This window comes from Drosophila suzukii, chromosome 3 (genome assembly GCF_043229965.1).
Source record: "Drosophila suzukii chromosome 3, CBGP_Dsuzu_IsoJpt1.0, whole genome shotgun sequence".
Lineage (NCBI taxonomy): Eukaryota > Metazoa > Arthropoda > Insecta > Diptera > Drosophilidae > Drosophila > Drosophila suzukii.
Genome location: NC_092082.1, coordinates 13,832,873 through 13,850,311, shown reverse-complemented (window position 1 = coordinate 13,850,311; position 17,439 = coordinate 13,832,873). Strand labels below are relative to the sequence as shown.

Below are 17,439 nucleotides of genomic sequence, written 5' to 3'. Positions count from 1 at the left end.
TGTCAAGCTATTTAATAGCATAAGGTACGGCTCCAAAATAATCTATTAACCAAATGGTATTAAACGTGATTTCGACGATTAGTAATCAAATTCTATTGAGCTCGCTGCTTATCTTCGATGGTAAACTAATATTGATTGATATTCCGAGGGAGTGGCCAGTCTAGATAATACCCCACCTATCATAAATCTTGTTTATCAACACGTTTTTAAAATGTCATTCCACCGAATAGCGTTATCGGAAGCAGTTTTTTTATAAGCGCCCTTCTGGAACTAGCCTTGACTTACATTTTTATTAAGATAACAGAACCATTTTAATAGAAATGTGATTAATAAATGAAATATAACTAATATTTTATTTTTTATTAAATTATTATTTTAGAAAATTTATTTAAATCACAGTTCTGGTTTATGTATTAAATTGGAAAATACTTCTTTTTATTAACAGCTAACAGACAGTTACTGTTAAATTTGAATATGGCATACAAATTGAAATAGATTGGATCCACTCTGAGGGCTTTGAAGCAGTGGCTGAGAGCAACTCGTTGTGACAGGTTCGACGGCAGGTGACGGAATAAAATAAAAGCAAAAGCATTCGTTTTTTTTTGTGTTGATAAACAACCTGCGCATATGCAAGCAAAGCAAATTTTTGTGTATTGGAAACAATCAGGTGTGCTATTCCTACTACTTAGAGCTTGATTTTTCTGAAACACCAGTTTTTCGTGCTTTCCATTTATAATTTTCGGCTTTAACTACTTTGCCTTTTAAAAATTTAATGTTATTCAGTTCAATAAGATGCAGCCGAATTTATGTGAAAAAGGAATTATATAAAAAATCACAATTTATGGTAAATGATTTGGGTTGGTAAGGTTAAGAAAACGGAAATATGATACAAATGTTAAATAAAAGTGACATAAATATTAAGGGATGCTAAGATGTTGTGAAAATAAATTTCTGTTTATTAGAAAATTATATTTCAATGTTGTACATGTTCCAAGATTATTTAATGTTACTTATCCAGTAATCAGCAAACAGTAGCGCTTAAAAATTATTCATATCATTTCAAACCGGTACTTGAGATAATTTATACTAATTGGGCGACTGATAGTTGTTTATTGCCTTTGTTAAAAATTTGATTAGTTTATTATTGCACAAAATCAGTGACAATTATATACCTATATTCTAAAATTGTTCAATTTAGAAGAGCACAGAAAAAGCTTATCAGTTTTGAATTTATGGTGCAACATTCCAGAACCGGTCGAAACCTTATCGAAACTTGGGAATATAAGTGTACCAATGTACAATGTAGGTACAAATAATATATTCCATTCATCGAATACAGTTTTACATTTAGAAGTCCCTTAAAAATAGCAAACCCATATTTACAGCCAGTAAAGCTTTGATGAATTAGCTCTCAAGTGACCCAATGAGATCTTTAGAAACCGGTACTTGGGTTAATTTAGACTATTTCTGGGTTTGCTGAGCGTTCGCATATCAGGTTGCTTATCAGTTCGCGTCCGACGCTCGACGACTTCGCTTCGCTTTTAGGTTTTTGCATTGAGTCAATAACATTTATTTGACCGCCAAGGTGATTAGAGGCGTCTGTGACGGAGGCGGCGACTTGAAAATGTCATCCGGACCGTATTTTGTGGGCGTGGACGTGGGCACGGGCAGTGCGAGGGCGGCGCTGGTGGCATCCGATGGGCGTGTCCTGGAGCAGGCGGTGCAGACGATCAAAACTTGGAACCCAGAGCCGGGCTACTACAACCAGTCATCCGATAATATTTGGCAATCCATCTGCCAGGTGGTGAAGGTAAGTCTTTGGCGTAAGGATCATCAATTTCACATAATTTCCAGGTAGTCTTTGGGATAAAAATATAAACAGATCTACAAAATAAAAAAAGTTTTCAAAATAATTTATAGTTTGTTGTACAAAATCAAAAAGAATATTGAGATATATCAACTTGATTAACTTATTAGTTTCAAAAAATGTTTATTTGGAAATACAAGGACATAACCAAAAACACCAACCAGACTTTTTTAAATCCTAGCAAACTAACACTTCTCCCCTATGTTATCAGAAATATAAAAATTGCACGTATGAGGATCTTTATAAGAACTAATATATGGATCTATAAACATCTTATTTTTGCTCTGCCTGATAACCTCTGTCGTTCGGCGACGTTTCTCGACGAGATTAGATTAACCCAATGCTGATTTTACAGAAAGTCATCGCCGGCGTCGATAAGTCAGAAGTCAAGGGCATTGGCTTCGATGCCACCTGCTCCTTGGTGGTCCTGGGTCCCCAAGGATCGCCCCTGACTGTGAGCAAATCCGGTGAGACGGAGCAGAACATAATCCTCTGGATGGATCATCGTGCCGAGCAGGAAACCCAGGAGATAAATGCATTTAAAAATCCTCTGCTGAAGTATGTGGGCGGTCAGGTGTCGCTGGAGATGGAGGTCCCAAAGCTGCTCTGGCTGAAGAGGAACCTTTCGAAGACCTTTGGCAATGTATGGAGGGTTTTCGACCTGCCCGACTTCCTGACCTGGCGAGCAACTGGTGTGGACACCCGTTCACTGTGCTCCGTGGTTTGCAAGTGGAACTACGATGCTGCAAATAACAGCTGGAACAAGGAGTTCCTCAAGCAGGCGGACTTGGAGGAGTTGATTCTGAACAACTTCGAGAAGCTGGGCAGTGATGTCCAGCCTCCGGGTAGAAAGGTGGGCAAAGGTCTTACAGCCAAAGCTGCCGGAGAATTGGGCTTATCCGCTGGAACTGTGGTCAGCACCTCCCTAATCGATGCCCATGCTGGTGCCCTGGGAATGTTTGGCTGCCGTTCCAAGGAATCCAAGGGCTCCGATGATGTCCAGGGTAAGATGGCACTGATTGCCGGTACCTCAACCTGCCATATGAGCATCACCAGGAAGGCCTGTTTCGCCCAGGGCATTTGGGGTCCCTACCAGGATGCCATTATACCCGGATATTTCCTAAACGAAGGTGGTCAGAGCATTGCGGGACATCTCCTGGACCATGTCCTCAAGTCCCATGAATCCTATGCTGAACTGAAAGAGAAACTGGGCGAGGATAGGTTTATCTATCAGCATCTCAACAAGTTACTGCCGGAACTGGCAGCAGCTCGAGGATTGAGTCAGGTGGGTTGCCTTACCCAGGATATCCATGTCTGGCCCGATTTACATGGAAATCGTTCGCCAATCGCCGATCCAACGCTGCGAGGAGTGGTAAGTGATCTCTTATAATCATATTGGGTTTATGTTAACCCAGAAATATTTTTTTTAAAGATCACTGGCTTGGACATGACGCGAGGAACTGAATCTCTGGCCATTAAATACTTGGCGTTCGTTCAAGCTCTGGCTGTAAGTTATATACTAATATATTATGTTAAAACTATGATATTTAATTAATAATTTTTATTTTTTTTTAGTATGGCACCCGTCACATTATCGAGAACCTTTATCAGTACGATAGAGCGCCTTTTCAAACGCTCCTTTTCTGTGGAGGACTGGCCAAGAATCCTTTGTATGTGCAATGCCATGCGGATATTTGCAACCTGCCCGGCTTGATTCCAGATGAACAGGAAATGGTTTTGGTGGGAGCTGCTGCCCTGGGAGCCGCTGCCTCGGGTCACTTTGACAGCTTGGAGGTGAGCTTATAAAATATTCCTATGATCTAACTGGTTTACAAACTACTTTTTGTGCTCTTAGAGCGCCTCAAAAGCCATGGGTGGTACTGGCCAGCTTGTAAAGCCAAACTCGGAAACCATAGAGTTCCACAACCGCAAATACAAAGTGTTTTTACAGCTACTGGAGAACCAACGTCAGTACCGCCGAATTATGCAGGGAGAATCCAATTAATGTTAACTTTTCGATGTGAAGACTTTAAATAATTTTAAAATAAATGCCGTAAACGAGCATTGTAACAAAATAATAAGTTTGGCGCGCACAGGTACAAGGTGATCTTGTTGGCATTCGGCTGATATCTAGGCGATGAAGGCGGCTGCCTTAGAGGCGATATTTCCGCGACACACGGGGCAGGATATGGAGATTTTCTGGGCGCAGTCCTCGCAGAGACAGACGTGACCACAGGGCAGTAGGATAACCTGAAAGGAAGAATTTAGTAATTAGCGAATAAGGTCATATACGTATCATATTAAGCACGTAGAGTATACAGGGTGGAAAGTTTTTTAAAATTATCGACAGCAGTTAAATCGGTATTTTAAAAAGGCCTTATCTTGTGATTAATTTATATGATACCCGCTTAATAAATTCATAAAACACTTATAAGAACAGACATGTACAAGGTGTGTAATTATAAAACATAAATTATTAATAAGGAGAAGTTAAACTTGCAAACTAAAGTACTAGGCCATTTGTCATTATATTTAAAGATACTCCAATACTTTAAGGGATTTGGTTAATTCGATCAATAATTTTGGTAACTTAATATTATAATCACCTCTTTGGGGTTGGTGGAGCAGACTACACAGAGCTGATCCTGGGAGAGAGTGTGAGGACGACTCCTCGCTCGTCGTTCCCGGCGCTCCGTCTCCAGGCGATTGCGTATTTTGGCCTCCTCGCGTTCCTGTTTCCTCTTTCGGTAGTACTTCTTGGCAATAACGGCTACCAGGATGGCAGAGATGGTGCTACAAAAAAGCAGCTTGAGTCTGGAAGGGATTGTTACGATTGTTATTGTAATACTTCATATACAAAAAGTAAGTACTACCCACATCGTGGCTGCCTTAGCATCTTCGAACCGTTTGATGAGCGTGGACTTGGTGGCGGTGGTCAGGAAAAGGGGTCCCTCCTTGGAGGGCTGCATGCGCAGCGTATTGCCATCCAATTCCAGTTCACCAATGGCCGTCAGGAAGCTGCCCTCCCTCAGGACCTCCTCTGTGGTTTGCAGACCCCTCTGACGGACGCCAGAGAAGAAGCCAAACAGATGGTCGAATAAGGACAGACTGGAGGGCTCATAGTTGTCATAGACCATGTCCACGTCCAAAACAGCTGCACTCAAGGCGTCCACAATCTCTACACCGTGTTGTTGGTTGCGTAACTCAAAGGGCATTTCGTTGGCGGACTCGTGGATCAGTTTATGGTGCTCCGTCCAGAAGCCAGCGAATCCCCGGGTGATTCTGTGCTCGTGCAGCTTCACAATCTGCAGGACACCACTGACACTGGGCACCAGGCTACTCTTCAGGGGAACCCCAAGGGGGGTCACTGTTCCCCGGATTACCGCATATGGTATCTTCTTGTCGCGCTGCCGCTCCACCACCGATTTCAGGTCCCCATCGATGTTGTATTGCGGTGCCGCCTGCAAAGTAACTCATTAAATATTACCCATCCTTGCATATCAAGAATAAATACCTTTAGCACCTGTGCAGTGCGCTTGTAGTGCACATACTCCCGCGCACATATACCTATTATTATCAAGTCCACGCCCAGCGCAATCGATTCGTGTAAAAATTCCATATTTTGATATGTTATTTACCCTATTATAAACATCTGTTTTATTAGTGTTGCTGTGTTTTCGTTTGCGAGTTTAGGCAGTGACAACGTGATGAAAATACAGTTGTTCGAAATTTTCTTCCGTTCTTATGGAACTAGTTCATATGGTATATCACAGCGGTTTCCTGCGAAACGGTAACACTTTTATTTAAATTTTGGCGCCACAGGTAAAAATATGAGCGGCAGACGGTTTCATGAAACGAATATTATTTTAGATTTATTTTAAAGACAAAGCTACCATGTTAAGCTATACAAAATAGATAAAGAAAGTCGTAATTTTTATTGAGGCGGCCGATGGTCATTTTAATAAATTGAATGGGATCATCTAAAAGAACATTTGGCATTTTGATCAAGTCTAGGTGAGAAAGGCAGCTGCCTTGGAGGCGATTTTACCGCGACACACAGGGCAGGTATTTGAGATTTTCTGGGCGCAGTCCTCGCAGAGACATACATGACCACAGGGAAGTAGAATGACCTAAAATAAAAAATAATTATCAATTAAAGGATGCAATCTAAAATATGATGAAGATATGCGATGAAACCCTTGCACGTCTTTATGCTCCAAGTATGGTCAAACTTTTATATGGAAAGTTTGGTCAAGACCTGTAAGCAACTATTTACCTCTTTCGGATTGGTAGAACACACCACGCAGAGCTGATCCTGTGATAAGGTAACTGGAAGATTCCTCCTTCGCTCAGCCCTCAGCCGATGGCTAATTGTGACCTCCTCTGCTTTAATTTTAATCCTCCTGTAAATCTTCCTTGAAACAAAAGCAATGAGGATAATAGAAATTGTACTGCACACAAGCAGCTTTAGTCTAAAGAGTAGTTGCATAATTAGAATATATATTTAAGGAAATTCCTGATATACCCACATAATGGACCTATTGGCATCTTCCAATCTCTTGATGAGCGTCGATTTGGCGGCGGTGGTTAGGAGAATAGGTCCTTGCTGTGATGGCTTCATGAGCAGAGTATCACCATCCAGTTCCAGTTCTCCAATGGCGGTGAGAAAGCTTCCTTTCCCTAAGACCACCTCAGTGGCTTGTAATCCCTTTTGGCGAGCCCCGGAGAAGAAACCATATATATAGTAGAAAACCGAAAGGGAGGAGGGTTCAAAGTTATCATAGACCGTATCCACATCCAAAAAAGATGCCCTCAAAGCATCTGAAATCTCTACACTATGCTGTTGGTTACGCAACTCAAAAGGCATTTCGTTGGTGGACTCATGGAGTAACTGGTGATTATCTTTCCATAAGCCAGTGATTCCCCGAATTATCCTATGCTCATGAAGCTTTACAATCTGGAGGACTCCACTTACACTGGGTCCCAGCGAACTCTGGAGGGGATCTCCAATGGGGGTTACTGTTCCCCGAATCACAGCATAAGGGATCTTTTTGCCAGGTTGCCGTTCTAATAGGGTTTTCAACTTTTCATCGATTTTATATTGTGGTGCCGACTGTAAGAAAAGCCCATTAAATCAAACATACATTTAATTCTAAATATCAAGTATACGCACTTTTAACATGTGGGAAGCTCGTTTGCAATGCAGATACTCGCGAACACAAAACCCCAGTAGAACTAAATCTATTCCAACTGCAATGCAGTCGTTAAAAAATTCCATGTTTTGGATATTACAGTGTTGAAGCGACAACGCGTTTTTAGATACCCAATAATTTTGACGGCCTTAATAAGGGGTACTTGGTTAGATCACATAATACACATGTTTAAAATTAAATGAATGTAACTTGCCATCACCTATTAATTCCATTTCAAATTTAAAGTTGAAATGTTATAATCACTGTATTGTTTTTACAAAATTATTTATTAAGTAATATCTTAAAAGCTTAGGACTAAAAACTGCATATTTTATGGTTTGCCAATGATATTGTCGATGGTAAATAGGGTAGTCTTTGATCGATTGTTTGTCACTGTGGATGTGGTGGCTGCAGGATTAATAAGAGATGCATCCTTGAATTCCCGAAAAGAATCACGAGAGGAAGTGGTTTCCCGACGATTGAGTGGGGGACTGAAGGCGCTCGGGGAATGTAAGTCCTCGTGTAATTCCATGGGACTATGAACTGTTTTACTGGAACTGCAGGAGGCGTCCACATCATCTGAGGATTCTCTGATTTCGGTAAGGGAAGCACCTGGTAAAGCACGAATTCCCCTGGCCTCATTGTTGAACAGACTGTTGAAACCCAGAGATACGGACAAGTACTGCCTGTGAAGATCCGTAATCCTATCCGAATAATTGGGTCTTTCGTTGCAAAAGATATCGAAATCATTCAGCGGTTCGCTGGGTGAATGAATCTCTGCTGTACTATGGTTACCGTCGTTGGAATCCTAGAGGATAATTAAGAAATCATTATATTAATTGTAACCTTTGGTCATTTTTTTAATAATATATTTACCTTTCCCGATTCCCTTTCGTATCGATTTGAGTTGGCGCAATGCCTTTGCCTACGCGTCCTTCTTCGTCGGTAGTTTCCCTGCTCGAACATATCCGATGCCGAGGAGTCCAACATCCAGTAACTTCCCTTACCAGCGCTATCATTGTCCTCGATCGTGTTTTTATCCCTCGGTACCTTCACGAAGCAGTCATTTAGGGACAAATTGTGTCGGATTGAGTTCTGCCAGCCCTGCTTGTTCTCCCTGTAGTAAGGAAATCTAAAAAAACAATGTTTGTTAAAATTTAAAAAATATGTTGTATTTTTACAGATAAAATATATATTTCAAGATGATAAATTCCAAACAAATCTTTATTACCATTTAGTTTATTTTAACCAAACGATTTCGAAAAGCATAAAAACAATAGACTGTGTTTATGAAAAATGGGCAAAACATTTTAAACAAATAATGATCCATACGAAAATTACGAAATATATATTTCTATTAATCTGTCTGTAAATATTATTTGAATAGGTTAAAAACATTTTTATATCTGTACATACAACAAAAAATAAGATTCAAAATTAAACAAAAGTTTTTTCTGTACATATTTAAGTAAACAAATCATTTTACAATTCGGAACTTTTTTGTATTGATACACATCTTATTAGTCAATATCTATGTTTTCCATTAAGTTTGTTTAAACGAAGCGATTTGAAAAGGCAATAAAAATAATATTTGTTTGTGTTGATAAAGAAATCGGAAATATTTAGTTTACAAACAAATGAAGTCATGGCTCTCATTCTTGTATATTCCAATATGAGCGCTTTATATAAAATATTTGACCGCCATTTTTGAAAAATTTGAGTTTATAAGGAAAAGAAAATTGTGAAATATATAAGATATACGCAAAAACGTTTTATAAAATATTTTTTCAAAGATATGACCAATAAATTTAAGTCAAGAAATGGAACGGTTTTTAAAGAAATAAATATATGATCAAGAAATCTTCATTATATTTATATATTTTTCACACACAAAAAAATAGAATCTTCTTCAATATTTCAACGATTTAATCCTAGTCTTGGCATATGTTTCGACAACTGTTTTGAAATGCGTCTCGGGATAAAAGCCCTCTTCAGTTTCTTGGAATGTTGCGATTGTTTATTTTGGCATTTGATTTAGTCAAGACTGTCATCTAAATATCTCTTGATTTTCGTCATGGCATAACATTTAATTTTCTTGGGATTAAACAAACAAAAACTTAAGCAGAATATATATAGAAACTTTTAGACATACACAAAGAGTAAAATAAACTATTTAAACATTTTGAAAATGAAAATTAAACAATTTCAAAATAAAGAAGAAAATCTAGTTTCTGATATTATACTGTTTGCTATACTGAATATATTGGATAGTCGATTCAAATTATATTTTAACTTTCTTTTAAAATATATTCATTTGAACTTACTTGTCCATGATAAACTTGTAGATTCCACTGAGTGTTAATCGCTGGTTAGGAGCACTGCTTATGGCCATGGCAATAAGCGCAATGTAGGAAAACGGGGGCTTTTCCGGTCGATGGGAGTTATGAAGGAAGGATATGGGCAAACCCCAGATATTGTTATGCAGAGCCAGGAAATTATCGATTCCCTGGTAGTAGAAAGCGGGAGAGAACGATCCGCACATCAGACCCTCCATTCCCACACCTCCGACGGCACTTGGTCCCAATGGATTCGGGGATACTTGGGCCCTGAGATATTCAGGATTGGAGAGTAGGGAATGAACAAGCTCCTCATTATCCGGCAGCACCGATCCATTGGTATAGCAAGATGGTAACATTTTATAACTGAATTCCTTGTTCTTCGAAGTCGATTGAAATTTTCAGTTGTATAGTTTTAGGTTTGTCCGTTTTTGAACTTTAGAAAACCTTATCCGAACTTCACTTCACTTAATTTTATAGGATCTTTGTCCTGTTTCTGGGAAAGATACTATATCCTAAATTGTGGGTGTTACTTGCGCGGCTATTTGACTATTCGTACCGTCAGCCAAGAAGTCCGATCGACTAATGAATGAACTCGGATACGCAGATCACTTGTAATGCCTCATCCAGTACTCGTTTGCATGTGTTTTTGGGGAGAGCAGCGTATTGGTCTATAAATATAGAGATATGCAAACACCCTCACCAAAAGATCCACATATGTTTTTGTTCTCAGAGAGAGAAATTCAATTTTCCTGGGAAATCCGTATATTTAAGGATTGCTTTTGATAAACTTTTTTTAAAAATAAGAACACTCTTTAAAAATTAATTATTTTTATAGTATGTACACATTTTTATTAATCTTTATTCTTAGATAATATGTCATCTGTTAATATTAGCTGCAACACAATTAAAGATTTAATTAATGACATCATTACTATTTAAATATCGATGTTATTTTATTATTTTTCCAGTTATTCCGCTATAAAACTGATCTCCAAAATTTGTTCTTTTTGAGGGGGCGTTGCTTAAAAATATAGTCTCCGCTCTTTCCATGTTTATTTGTGTCCATGTGTTCAAAACGATATGCGGCTCTCATTTGTCTGTATTTTCCACGATGGGCGGAGTCAAGATCTTTTCGACATATGTGTGTGGTTGAGTGAGAGTTTAAAATGTGTTTTGAATAATATGTAAATTTAATTTTTCAACAAATGAAAATCGAGCAAAGCTTACACATGAACTATAGGCATTTTTAAGGAATTTTTTGAAAAGTTTTTGATAAATTACAGTCTGAACAGTAATAAATGTAAGTAATTTAATGGGATCCCCTTATAAAAGGGTTAAGGCTGATTTATTTTTTATTTTAAGTAATATTTGAAAATTTATCTGTGAACATTTTTTTCTAATACCTGAAGGATTTTTTCTTTAAGGTATTATGTGGATGACATCATGCGCCGATTTATTATTTTAAATTAAACAATATTTACGATTCATATATGTATATCTTCATGTAAATATATTATTTAACTTTTAAAATTACCGGATAATATCATTGACATTATGTGCATATCCGCTATATATTAAAAGAAAACTTTGGACATATTTGTTATATAGAACTTAACTCCTTTAAGTCTCTCAAAACAAAACAAAAGGAAAAGTTTTGATAACCTCTTGATTCAATTGGTTTGTAAACATTATTTAAATAATATATTTCTAAGAAGCACTTCGTTTAAACATTAAACGGGATAACAGCTGCCCAAGATAATGCCAGAAGGCTGCATTATCTAGTCCCTTGACATTGCTATCTGGTAGAATTTCCCTTCCGATTTTTACGACTTTTCCGAGCGAAAGAAAGCAAGAGTAAACTCTGCAGTCAAGTACGCAATTTTCTCAAAGCAACATCAAAGTCTTGGTCTATATCTTAAAAGGTCGTAAAATAATTGTGTATACATTTCAAACAGGACTACGATCGATTTTTACGATCTTTTCGTTCTCAAGTAGAAAGCAGAGATCATTTGAAAGAAATAAAAACATTGAACGCAAATCGAAAATACCGAATACCGAGGCAATTGAAGTTGCATAGCACCGATATATGGATTCACATGTGTTGAAGATGCCACAAAGGATTCTTCACGCTCTCTCCCGATTTATTCAAATTTTACGATCGCTTACCGCTGGTAAAAATGGGTCATAAAACAATGGGTTATCCTATGGCCTCTGATCCTCTGATTTTCAGATTTTCTCGGGAGATGTCGCTGGCCTTGTGTGTTTTGCTTGCTTATTTTTAGACCTATGCTGGGAATAGTATTGGAAACAAATATTGTTTTTTATGGCTCAGCTCGGTTTGGTTTTGTTCTCGAAATGAATTCTAATGTTTTTCGTTCTGAAACAATGTTTTCCTTTGGGTTCCCTTTTTTTTTTTTTGACGTATCGGTCGCACTAAGCCATAAAACGCCTCGGATCTTGTTTGTTTAGTCGCCGCTCCCGACCGCAACTTAATCGCTGTGTGTAATTGCATAGTTATAGTTTAGTGCGTGACTACCGATGTTGTTGTTCCCGTTGTCATCGCTTGATTTATGCTCTGAACTCCCTGTTTTGATCTGAGACGCAGATGAACAAAAATACAGTAGAGCTTTGAGATAAGGAAAATATACTTGGATTTTCTTATACTTAAGAGAAATTTATGGTGATTTTCTTAAATTATATTTACAGAAATACTCCAGTTTGTAAAAGATTTTTTGTTATAATTTTATCAAAGTATTGAAGTACATAAAATTTGTTGTACTGTAAAAATAAAGACATCCGAGGATGCTTTATTTTGAATATTTGTAGTATTTTATAATGCCGATAATTATATTTATTCTATAAAAATTTTCAAAGATTATATAAACTTTTATAATTTAAGTTTCCAAAATTTTGACAACATTTTTCAATTTCAAAAGGATGTTTTAAAATATTTTTTGCGTGAGTTAAAAAATTAATTATCCAAATGAGTACTGTATAAACTTGGACTTAACGTACTTCCAAACCATATTTTGTTTATGGAAGCTGCACTGTATGATCTTTGATTTTAGGCACACTTGAGGAAAAATGCACTCGAGTCCCCAGTCGACACCTTGTCAAAATTTGATTTAATCACTCGACACTCCCGTTTGCTCCGGAGATCAAAGACAACAAATCATCGATCAGCGCGGATTTGCGGCTGTGCTCAACAAGCAGTGATTTGTCAAAATTCGATGGGGTGCCACATAATGCCCCATGCCCCCAGAATCGGAAGCCCCCGTTTATTGGAAGGCATTAACATGTAGTGGGCCCTATTTATAGGCGCCGTAAAATGCAGCACGGACTATTAGGAGATGAGGGTGCTGTTGCCGTGTTGTTTGACAACAAATAGCGAGGACCGCACCGCAGAGCTGGGCCCCTTCGTTCCACATCATTGACAGCAAATTATCCACATTACCTGAATTGTCAGGACCGCTCTTTGCCCATTAGCCATTACGGCGGTGTGAACGTGACCTTTGCTGGCCATTAAATGGCACACTCAGCGTCCCGGAATCGGAAATTTATGCGATTCTTGACACTAGTTGCGTGGCTCTGCTCCATCCTCTCCAGCTTCTACAGCATCCCCATCCTCATCCTCGATGATAATGATGACTTTCGGAACGCCAGAAGATTTCTGAAATGAAATGCGTGAGCAATAAACTGGCTGTTGACCTGTGACGACGGGAATTTCCTTTGGCTTCTCTCTTCTTATTTGTTGGTAACAGGTGTTGGGCACTCGAGTAATCGCGGCCATTTCGATTCGGCTCCTTGGCCAAAAGGGTTGGTGTTAATTAATGGCGGGTTTGAAGTCGATAGCGGTAAGCGAAAACCATAATTTATTTAGCCATTGAGTCTGCCGGCGAATGCAATTGATTTGTGTTTTGCAAACTTGTGCGGTTTCTAGGGTTTTGTCTTGGCAGGAGTCTAAGGTAAATGGTTGTTTTTACTTTGTCCTTTGAAATCATTCGATAAATAGAATATTTTTTATCAAAAAAGCATTTGTTTTCAGAACTTACAAATATAATTTATTAAATAAATAATCATATTTAAAATGTAAAATATATTTTCTTTTAAATTAAAACATTATATCTTTGTTTATGTTAAACTTTAAGAGTTGTTTGTTGTTTTTCATCTGTTAGAAAATATATTTTGAAGAGAAAGAAATATTAAATAAGTTTCTTAGGCCAAGATAAGCTCTCCCTTGTAGCAAACAAATAAGTCAAATAAAGTTTTTTAAAGATCCCATGTTTTCCTGTCTTTGATTCACTTAAAACTTAAACAATTTGTAGCATCTTCCTTCTGACAGCACCTCATTTGCACTTGAAAAACCTATAAATTGAGTGATAACTTCGCTGGCCCGCTATTTGGCATCTTCAAAAAGAGCAATCTATACACAAATCGAAAATGGCTGGCTTTCGAGTGGCCCCCCAACCATGGGAATCTCATGGATTATTATTTCGTATTACTCATATTGATTTCCAGCCGCAAGAAAAGTTTGCTTTTGGAGGAGGGTGGGCCAAGAGAAAAAGGAGCTGGGCGGATGTGTTCGGCAGAAAAACATAAACCGAGGCACTCACATTGATTGCTTTGCCGGCCAAAATGAATCAAGTGGAAATGGAAATGTGAATGTGAATGAATTTCGCACGTTTTAAGTGCCAAATTATCGGCTACTCAACCGGCCAGCGAAAAGGAATATCAAACAGTTTGGCTGCACAGGTTTAAAAACAATAAACTTTCAACAGCAGCGCATTGGATGTTTGTTTATTTGTTTAAATTTAGAATATCGACCACATTAAAATAGCAACAGCTACGAAAAGCCTCTCAAGTGGCCGGGCGGCCCATTAAACAGATTTCCAAGATGTATTACGGCCCGAAAGCGAAACCGAAGCCCCATTTTTCCCCATTTTCCATTTCCCATTTCAACGTATTTCACGGCCCTGCCTTGTTTTCAAGTTATTATTGGGGATATGTTGGGGTTGACCCCGCGGGTAATTTGCACTTCAAAGCGGCCCCCATGCAATCTGTTTATGCCATCAAGTGGGCCAGCTGGTGGCCCCCGAAAAGATCTATGGCATTTATGAGTAAGTGCGGCCTACCACGGGGATTCCTCGAGTGCCATGTGCTAATGAGCCGGCGATTCCCCAGGTTCCCCACGTTCTCTTCCCCCGACCGGCCCATCTAATTATCTCACATTATCCCGGGACCGGGCGTTAAGTGAAATAATCTGTGGAAAGTCTGTCTACGCACCTGACACGATGCCAATGGGCATTATTACCTTCCGTTCCGATTCCATCATCGATCCTTGTCGCCGGCATAAAGCAGCTGTCAAATCTCCAGTTGACAGCCACTTTCATTTCGATGCATTATTAAAATACAGGCAGTGGCAACATCCTGACAACTCCCCAAGGACCTGCACTGCGCGAAAATGGGTTCACAAATGTAGTTATTTTTTTTCTAATAACCGTCTTTTAATCTTTAAGAAAGCTTCATAGATAGTTAAAAACTATACATTTAAAGTGCCTATTTCGAAGCCATAATAAATAGCAACTTATGGGTAGTATCCTCGAGTTTCACAAACAAACAAAGCCAAATAGGTGCAGGCATTGTTGAAGTAGCCCCATGATTTATAGTTGGCATAAGCTCCGCACAGTTCATTGGTATTCGAACTCGGTTGATCTTTCCCCCAATAGGGGTAGGAAATCGGATCACCAGTTTTGGACAAGACAAAACTGGGGTATTGTCCTAGCGAATCTAGTCCCATCCATACGGAGGATCTCCAGCTATCATTAAAGGACACTCCCTCATTCAAGAGGTAGGCGGTGGTGATAATCGCTTCGATTTCGTTATCGAACATCAAGAGACTGCCGCCAAGTTTCCGACATTGACGAGCGGCCACGTACCAGTTGACCTGATTAAAAAAATACTTTATTAAAGAAGAAATATAGGGATTTTCCTGATTCTGATTCCTGCCTTAGTTCTGGAAAGGTAAAGACACTTGTCGCCCACCGGCGTAAATTTAGATGGACATAGCAGCGCTTGAAGACCGAAAACGAAGCCGAAGAAGGCCAAAATAAAAAGAACTTGCTTGACCATGTTACAGTTGCACTAAACTTAAAGTTCTGGATGGGCTATCTGTTTTATACCACATTTTATACAAGTAAATACAGCCTTATCTTTTATAAACCTTTAAATTCTAAGGAAATATCTTGAGTATGATTTTATGATTAGATTTGATTCCGCCACTAAAAAGATAGCGTTTCCGACCCTTACAATTAAGTGGTTATATGTATTTACACGAAACTGGTTTTGTTTAACCTAGAACAGTGGGTTAATAAGTTTAGAAAATGCTGTGTAAAAGATACAATATTTTACTTAAAAATCAAGGTAAGAACTAAATTACAATTTTTCCAATTAGTGTCCATTAAAACTGTACTTATCAGGATGAACACCATTGAAAAGCTATGAACAAGAAATTGAGAAGTTCCTCTACACATAGTAACCCGTTTCTCTGAGTGCACCTTGCAACATACTCCTGCCACCTCACCTTTTGGGGCAGCCAGGTGGGCGAGGGGTGAGGTTGGGCCGGAGCAACAGCAAAACCCATGGCCCGTCGCAGACATCTTGGCGACTGTCGGAGCCAAACTCTTGTTTATTTTTCATGGGAAAGTCAGCCAACAAGGGGGAGGTGGGTTGGAAAATTCTCTGTTGCTGCTGCACTTGTTTGTATGTAAATACAAGTAGGCAAAACTTCATGCGGTGCTCATATACCATCCATATTCCATGGGGCATGGAGAACGGAGTCCGGAACACACGCATCGCGTCAGCAACGACGCAACAAAGGCACGTGTAAACAAGTAGGGCTGGCTTCCCTTTCCCTTTTCCCAAAGTCCCCATCAGAGTACCAGAGAATCCCCAACCCACTCGCCACAATTGGGGATATAACAGCATTGCTTTGCGGCGGCACTTGTTGCCACATCGAAGTTTCTATACCCTCCAGGCGATCGGAGGGCAAGGAACAAAGAGCCCGGCACTAACTTCCCACGGGAGATTCAATTTGGTGGCGAAACTTGGCCTAAACAGATAAGAACCGGGCTCTATCCGCTTTCAGCAGCTGGAACTTTCGGTTTGAGGGGTTACCAAAAAGCAGCTTGAAGGGAAATAACTAAATACTACAATTTTATTGTGTTAGAAACTTACTAAAGATAATTTTCATAAAATATTTGAGATTAGTTTACTTAAGTCATCTTAATTTTATATAAATATAAATGATAGAATAACAAAGTTGCAGGTATCACAAGTATAATTTAAAAGTTCTTGAAAAGGTTTTTCAAAAACTGCTTTCATATATTTAGCTACCAAAATTGTGGTCAAATATATGACAAACTTTATCATAACTTTTCAAGCGTTTGCAATTTCACTAAGTATTTTTATATTGACCTGAAGCGGTTTTTATGACCTACAAGAAACCGCCAAGCAGCATAAATTTCAGTTAGGAAAATAACCTGACTCCAAAAGTTTGTAAATTGCGAGCGACCTTTGCGCCAAATAGTCAGTATTGACCCCCATTTGGTATCAGTTTTTTTCTTACCGCCTGAGTGGTAAAGTAAAAGTCTGGAGACTGGGAAATGCCAGAGTTCACCACAAAACTGTTCGCACCCGCTGGCGAAGAGTGCATAATAAAAAGGGCATCTACGTATGAATATTTTTTATACTTTTATACGAATGCAGGCCGTCAAGGCGTGGCGCGGCAGACAGAGTGGCGTCAAAAGTTGCCCGACTTTTGGTATGGGGGCTCTATACTACACATAGGATGGAAGTACGTGCATCGTACAGACGGGGGGAGGGAACCGGGAGTACGGGGGCTCTGAATGTTATGAAAACAACGGCAGCCAAAAACCACTTGGCACGGGCCGCACCTCGTTGTAAACCCAATGGTAAATGGTCGACAGTTTGATATGCGGTTTGGCAGAGCCAGCAAAATATCAGTTTGAACGGAACCGAAAAC

At 39.1% G+C, this 17,439-nt stretch overlaps 5 protein-coding genes across 6 annotated transcripts; 1 reads left to right on the top strand and 4 right to left on the bottom strand.

Annotated features, from left to right (window-relative positions):
• Window positions 1–545: 545 nt before the first annotated feature.
• On the top strand, window positions 546–3,948 carry LOC108011858 (FGGY carbohydrate kinase domain-containing protein). 2 transcript variants are annotated; one of them, XM_017077098.4, is made up of 6 exons: window positions 546–563; window positions 1,586–1,810; window positions 2,223–3,239; window positions 3,300–3,374; window positions 3,443–3,661; window positions 3,723–3,948. In XM_017077098.4, the coding sequence occupies exons 2-6, from the start codon at window positions 1,625–1,627 to the stop codon at window positions 3,870–3,872; spliced, it is 1,647 nt and encodes a 548-aa protein (XP_016932587.4). In that variant the 5' UTR covers window positions 546–563; window positions 1,586–1,624; the 3' UTR covers window positions 3,873–3,948. The 2 variants fall into 2 exon arrangements, with proteins under 2 accessions (XP_016932587.4, XP_065720437.2); XM_065864365.2 differs by lacking the exon at window positions 546–563 and having other exon boundaries at window positions 1,493–1,810.
• LOC108011820 (mitochondrial E3 ubiquitin protein ligase 1) lies at window positions 3,875–5,541 on the bottom strand. The gene is made up of 4 exons (XM_036815490.3): window positions 5,382–5,541; window positions 4,745–5,328; window positions 4,474–4,681; window positions 3,875–4,117 (listed from the first exon to the last, which is right to left on the bottom strand). Exons 1-4 carry the CDS (start codon window positions 5,484–5,486, stop codon window positions 3,998–4,000), a joined length of 1,017 nt encoding a protein of 338 aa, XP_036671385.1. The 5' UTR covers window positions 5,487–5,541; the 3' UTR covers window positions 3,875–3,997.
• Window positions 5,542–6,356: 815 nt separating this feature from the next.
• Window positions 6,357–7,049, bottom strand: LOC108011824 (mitochondrial E3 ubiquitin protein ligase 1-like). Its single transcript, XM_065864936.2, has 2 exons — window positions 7,041–7,049; window positions 6,357–6,980 (listed from the first exon to the last, which is right to left on the bottom strand). The coding sequence occupies exons 1-2, from the start codon at window positions 7,047–7,049 to the stop codon at window positions 6,372–6,374; spliced, it is 618 nt and encodes a 205-aa protein (XP_065721008.2). The 3' UTR covers window positions 6,357–6,371.
• Window positions 7,050–7,390: 341 nt separating this feature from the next.
• Window positions 7,391–9,958, bottom strand: FoxL1 (Forkhead box L1). Its single transcript, XM_017077100.4, has 3 exons — window positions 9,384–9,958; window positions 7,936–8,191; window positions 7,391–7,867 (listed from the first exon to the last, which is right to left on the bottom strand). Exons 1-3 carry the CDS (start codon window positions 9,752–9,754, stop codon window positions 7,391–7,393), a joined length of 1,104 nt encoding a protein of 367 aa, XP_016932589.4. The 5' UTR covers window positions 9,755–9,958.
• Window positions 9,959–14,877: 4,919 nt separating this feature from the next.
• LOC139352962 (C-type lectin 37Db-like) lies at window positions 14,878–15,562 on the bottom strand. The gene is made up of 2 exons (XM_070995873.1): window positions 15,405–15,562; window positions 14,878–15,342 (listed from the first exon to the last, which is right to left on the bottom strand). Exons 1-2 carry the CDS (start codon window positions 15,525–15,527, stop codon window positions 14,983–14,985), a joined length of 483 nt encoding a protein of 160 aa, XP_070851974.1. The 5' UTR covers window positions 15,528–15,562; the 3' UTR covers window positions 14,878–14,982.
• Window positions 15,563–17,439: the final 1,877 nt, after the last annotated feature.

Bases quoted from the DNA above. Each gene is read 5' to 3' on its own strand.
- LOC108011858 (XM_017077098.4), top strand. From the start codon at position 1,625: ATGTCATCCGGACCGTATTTTGTGGGCGTGGACGTGGGCACGGGCAGT. The intron at 1,811-2,222 runs GTAAGTCTTTGG...CTGATTTTACAG, and splicing joins CCATCTGCCAGGTGGTGAAG to AAAGTCATCGCCGGCGTCGA. The intron at 3,662-3,722 runs GTGAGCTTATAA...TTGTGCTCTTAG, and splicing joins GTCACTTTGACAGCTTGGAG to AGCGCCTCAAAAGCCATGGG.
- LOC108011820 (XM_036815490.3), bottom strand. From the start codon at position 5,486: ATGGAATTTTTACACGAATCGATTGCGCTGGGCGTGGACTTGATAATA. The intron at 4,682-4,744 runs GTGGGTAGTACT...AATCCCTTCCAG, and splicing joins GATGCTAAGGCAGCCACGAT to ACTCAAGCTGCTTTTTTGTA. The intron at 4,118-4,473 runs GTGATTATAATA...TCTTCCTTTCAG, and splicing joins GCTCCACCAACCCCAAAGAG to GTTATCCTACTGCCCTGTGG.
- FoxL1 (XM_017077100.4), bottom strand. From the start codon at position 9,754: ATGTTACCATCTTGCTATACCAATGGATCGGTGCTGCCGGATAATGAG. The intron at 8,192-9,383 runs GTAAGTTCAAAT...TTGTTTTTTTAG, and splicing joins TACAAGTTTATCATGGACAA to ATTTCCTTACTACAGGGAGA. The intron at 7,868-7,935 runs GTAAATATATTA...ATTATCCTCTAG, and splicing joins ACGAAAGGGAATCGGGAAAG to GATTCCAACGACGGTAACCA.
- LOC139352962 (XM_070995873.1), bottom strand. From the start codon at position 15,527: ATGGTCAAGCAAGTTCTTTTTATTTTGGCCTTCTTCGGCTTCGTTTTC. The intron at 15,343-15,404 runs GCAGGAATCAGA...TTTTTTAATCAG, and splicing joins TTTACCTTTCCAGAACTAAG to GTCAACTGGTACGTGGCCGC.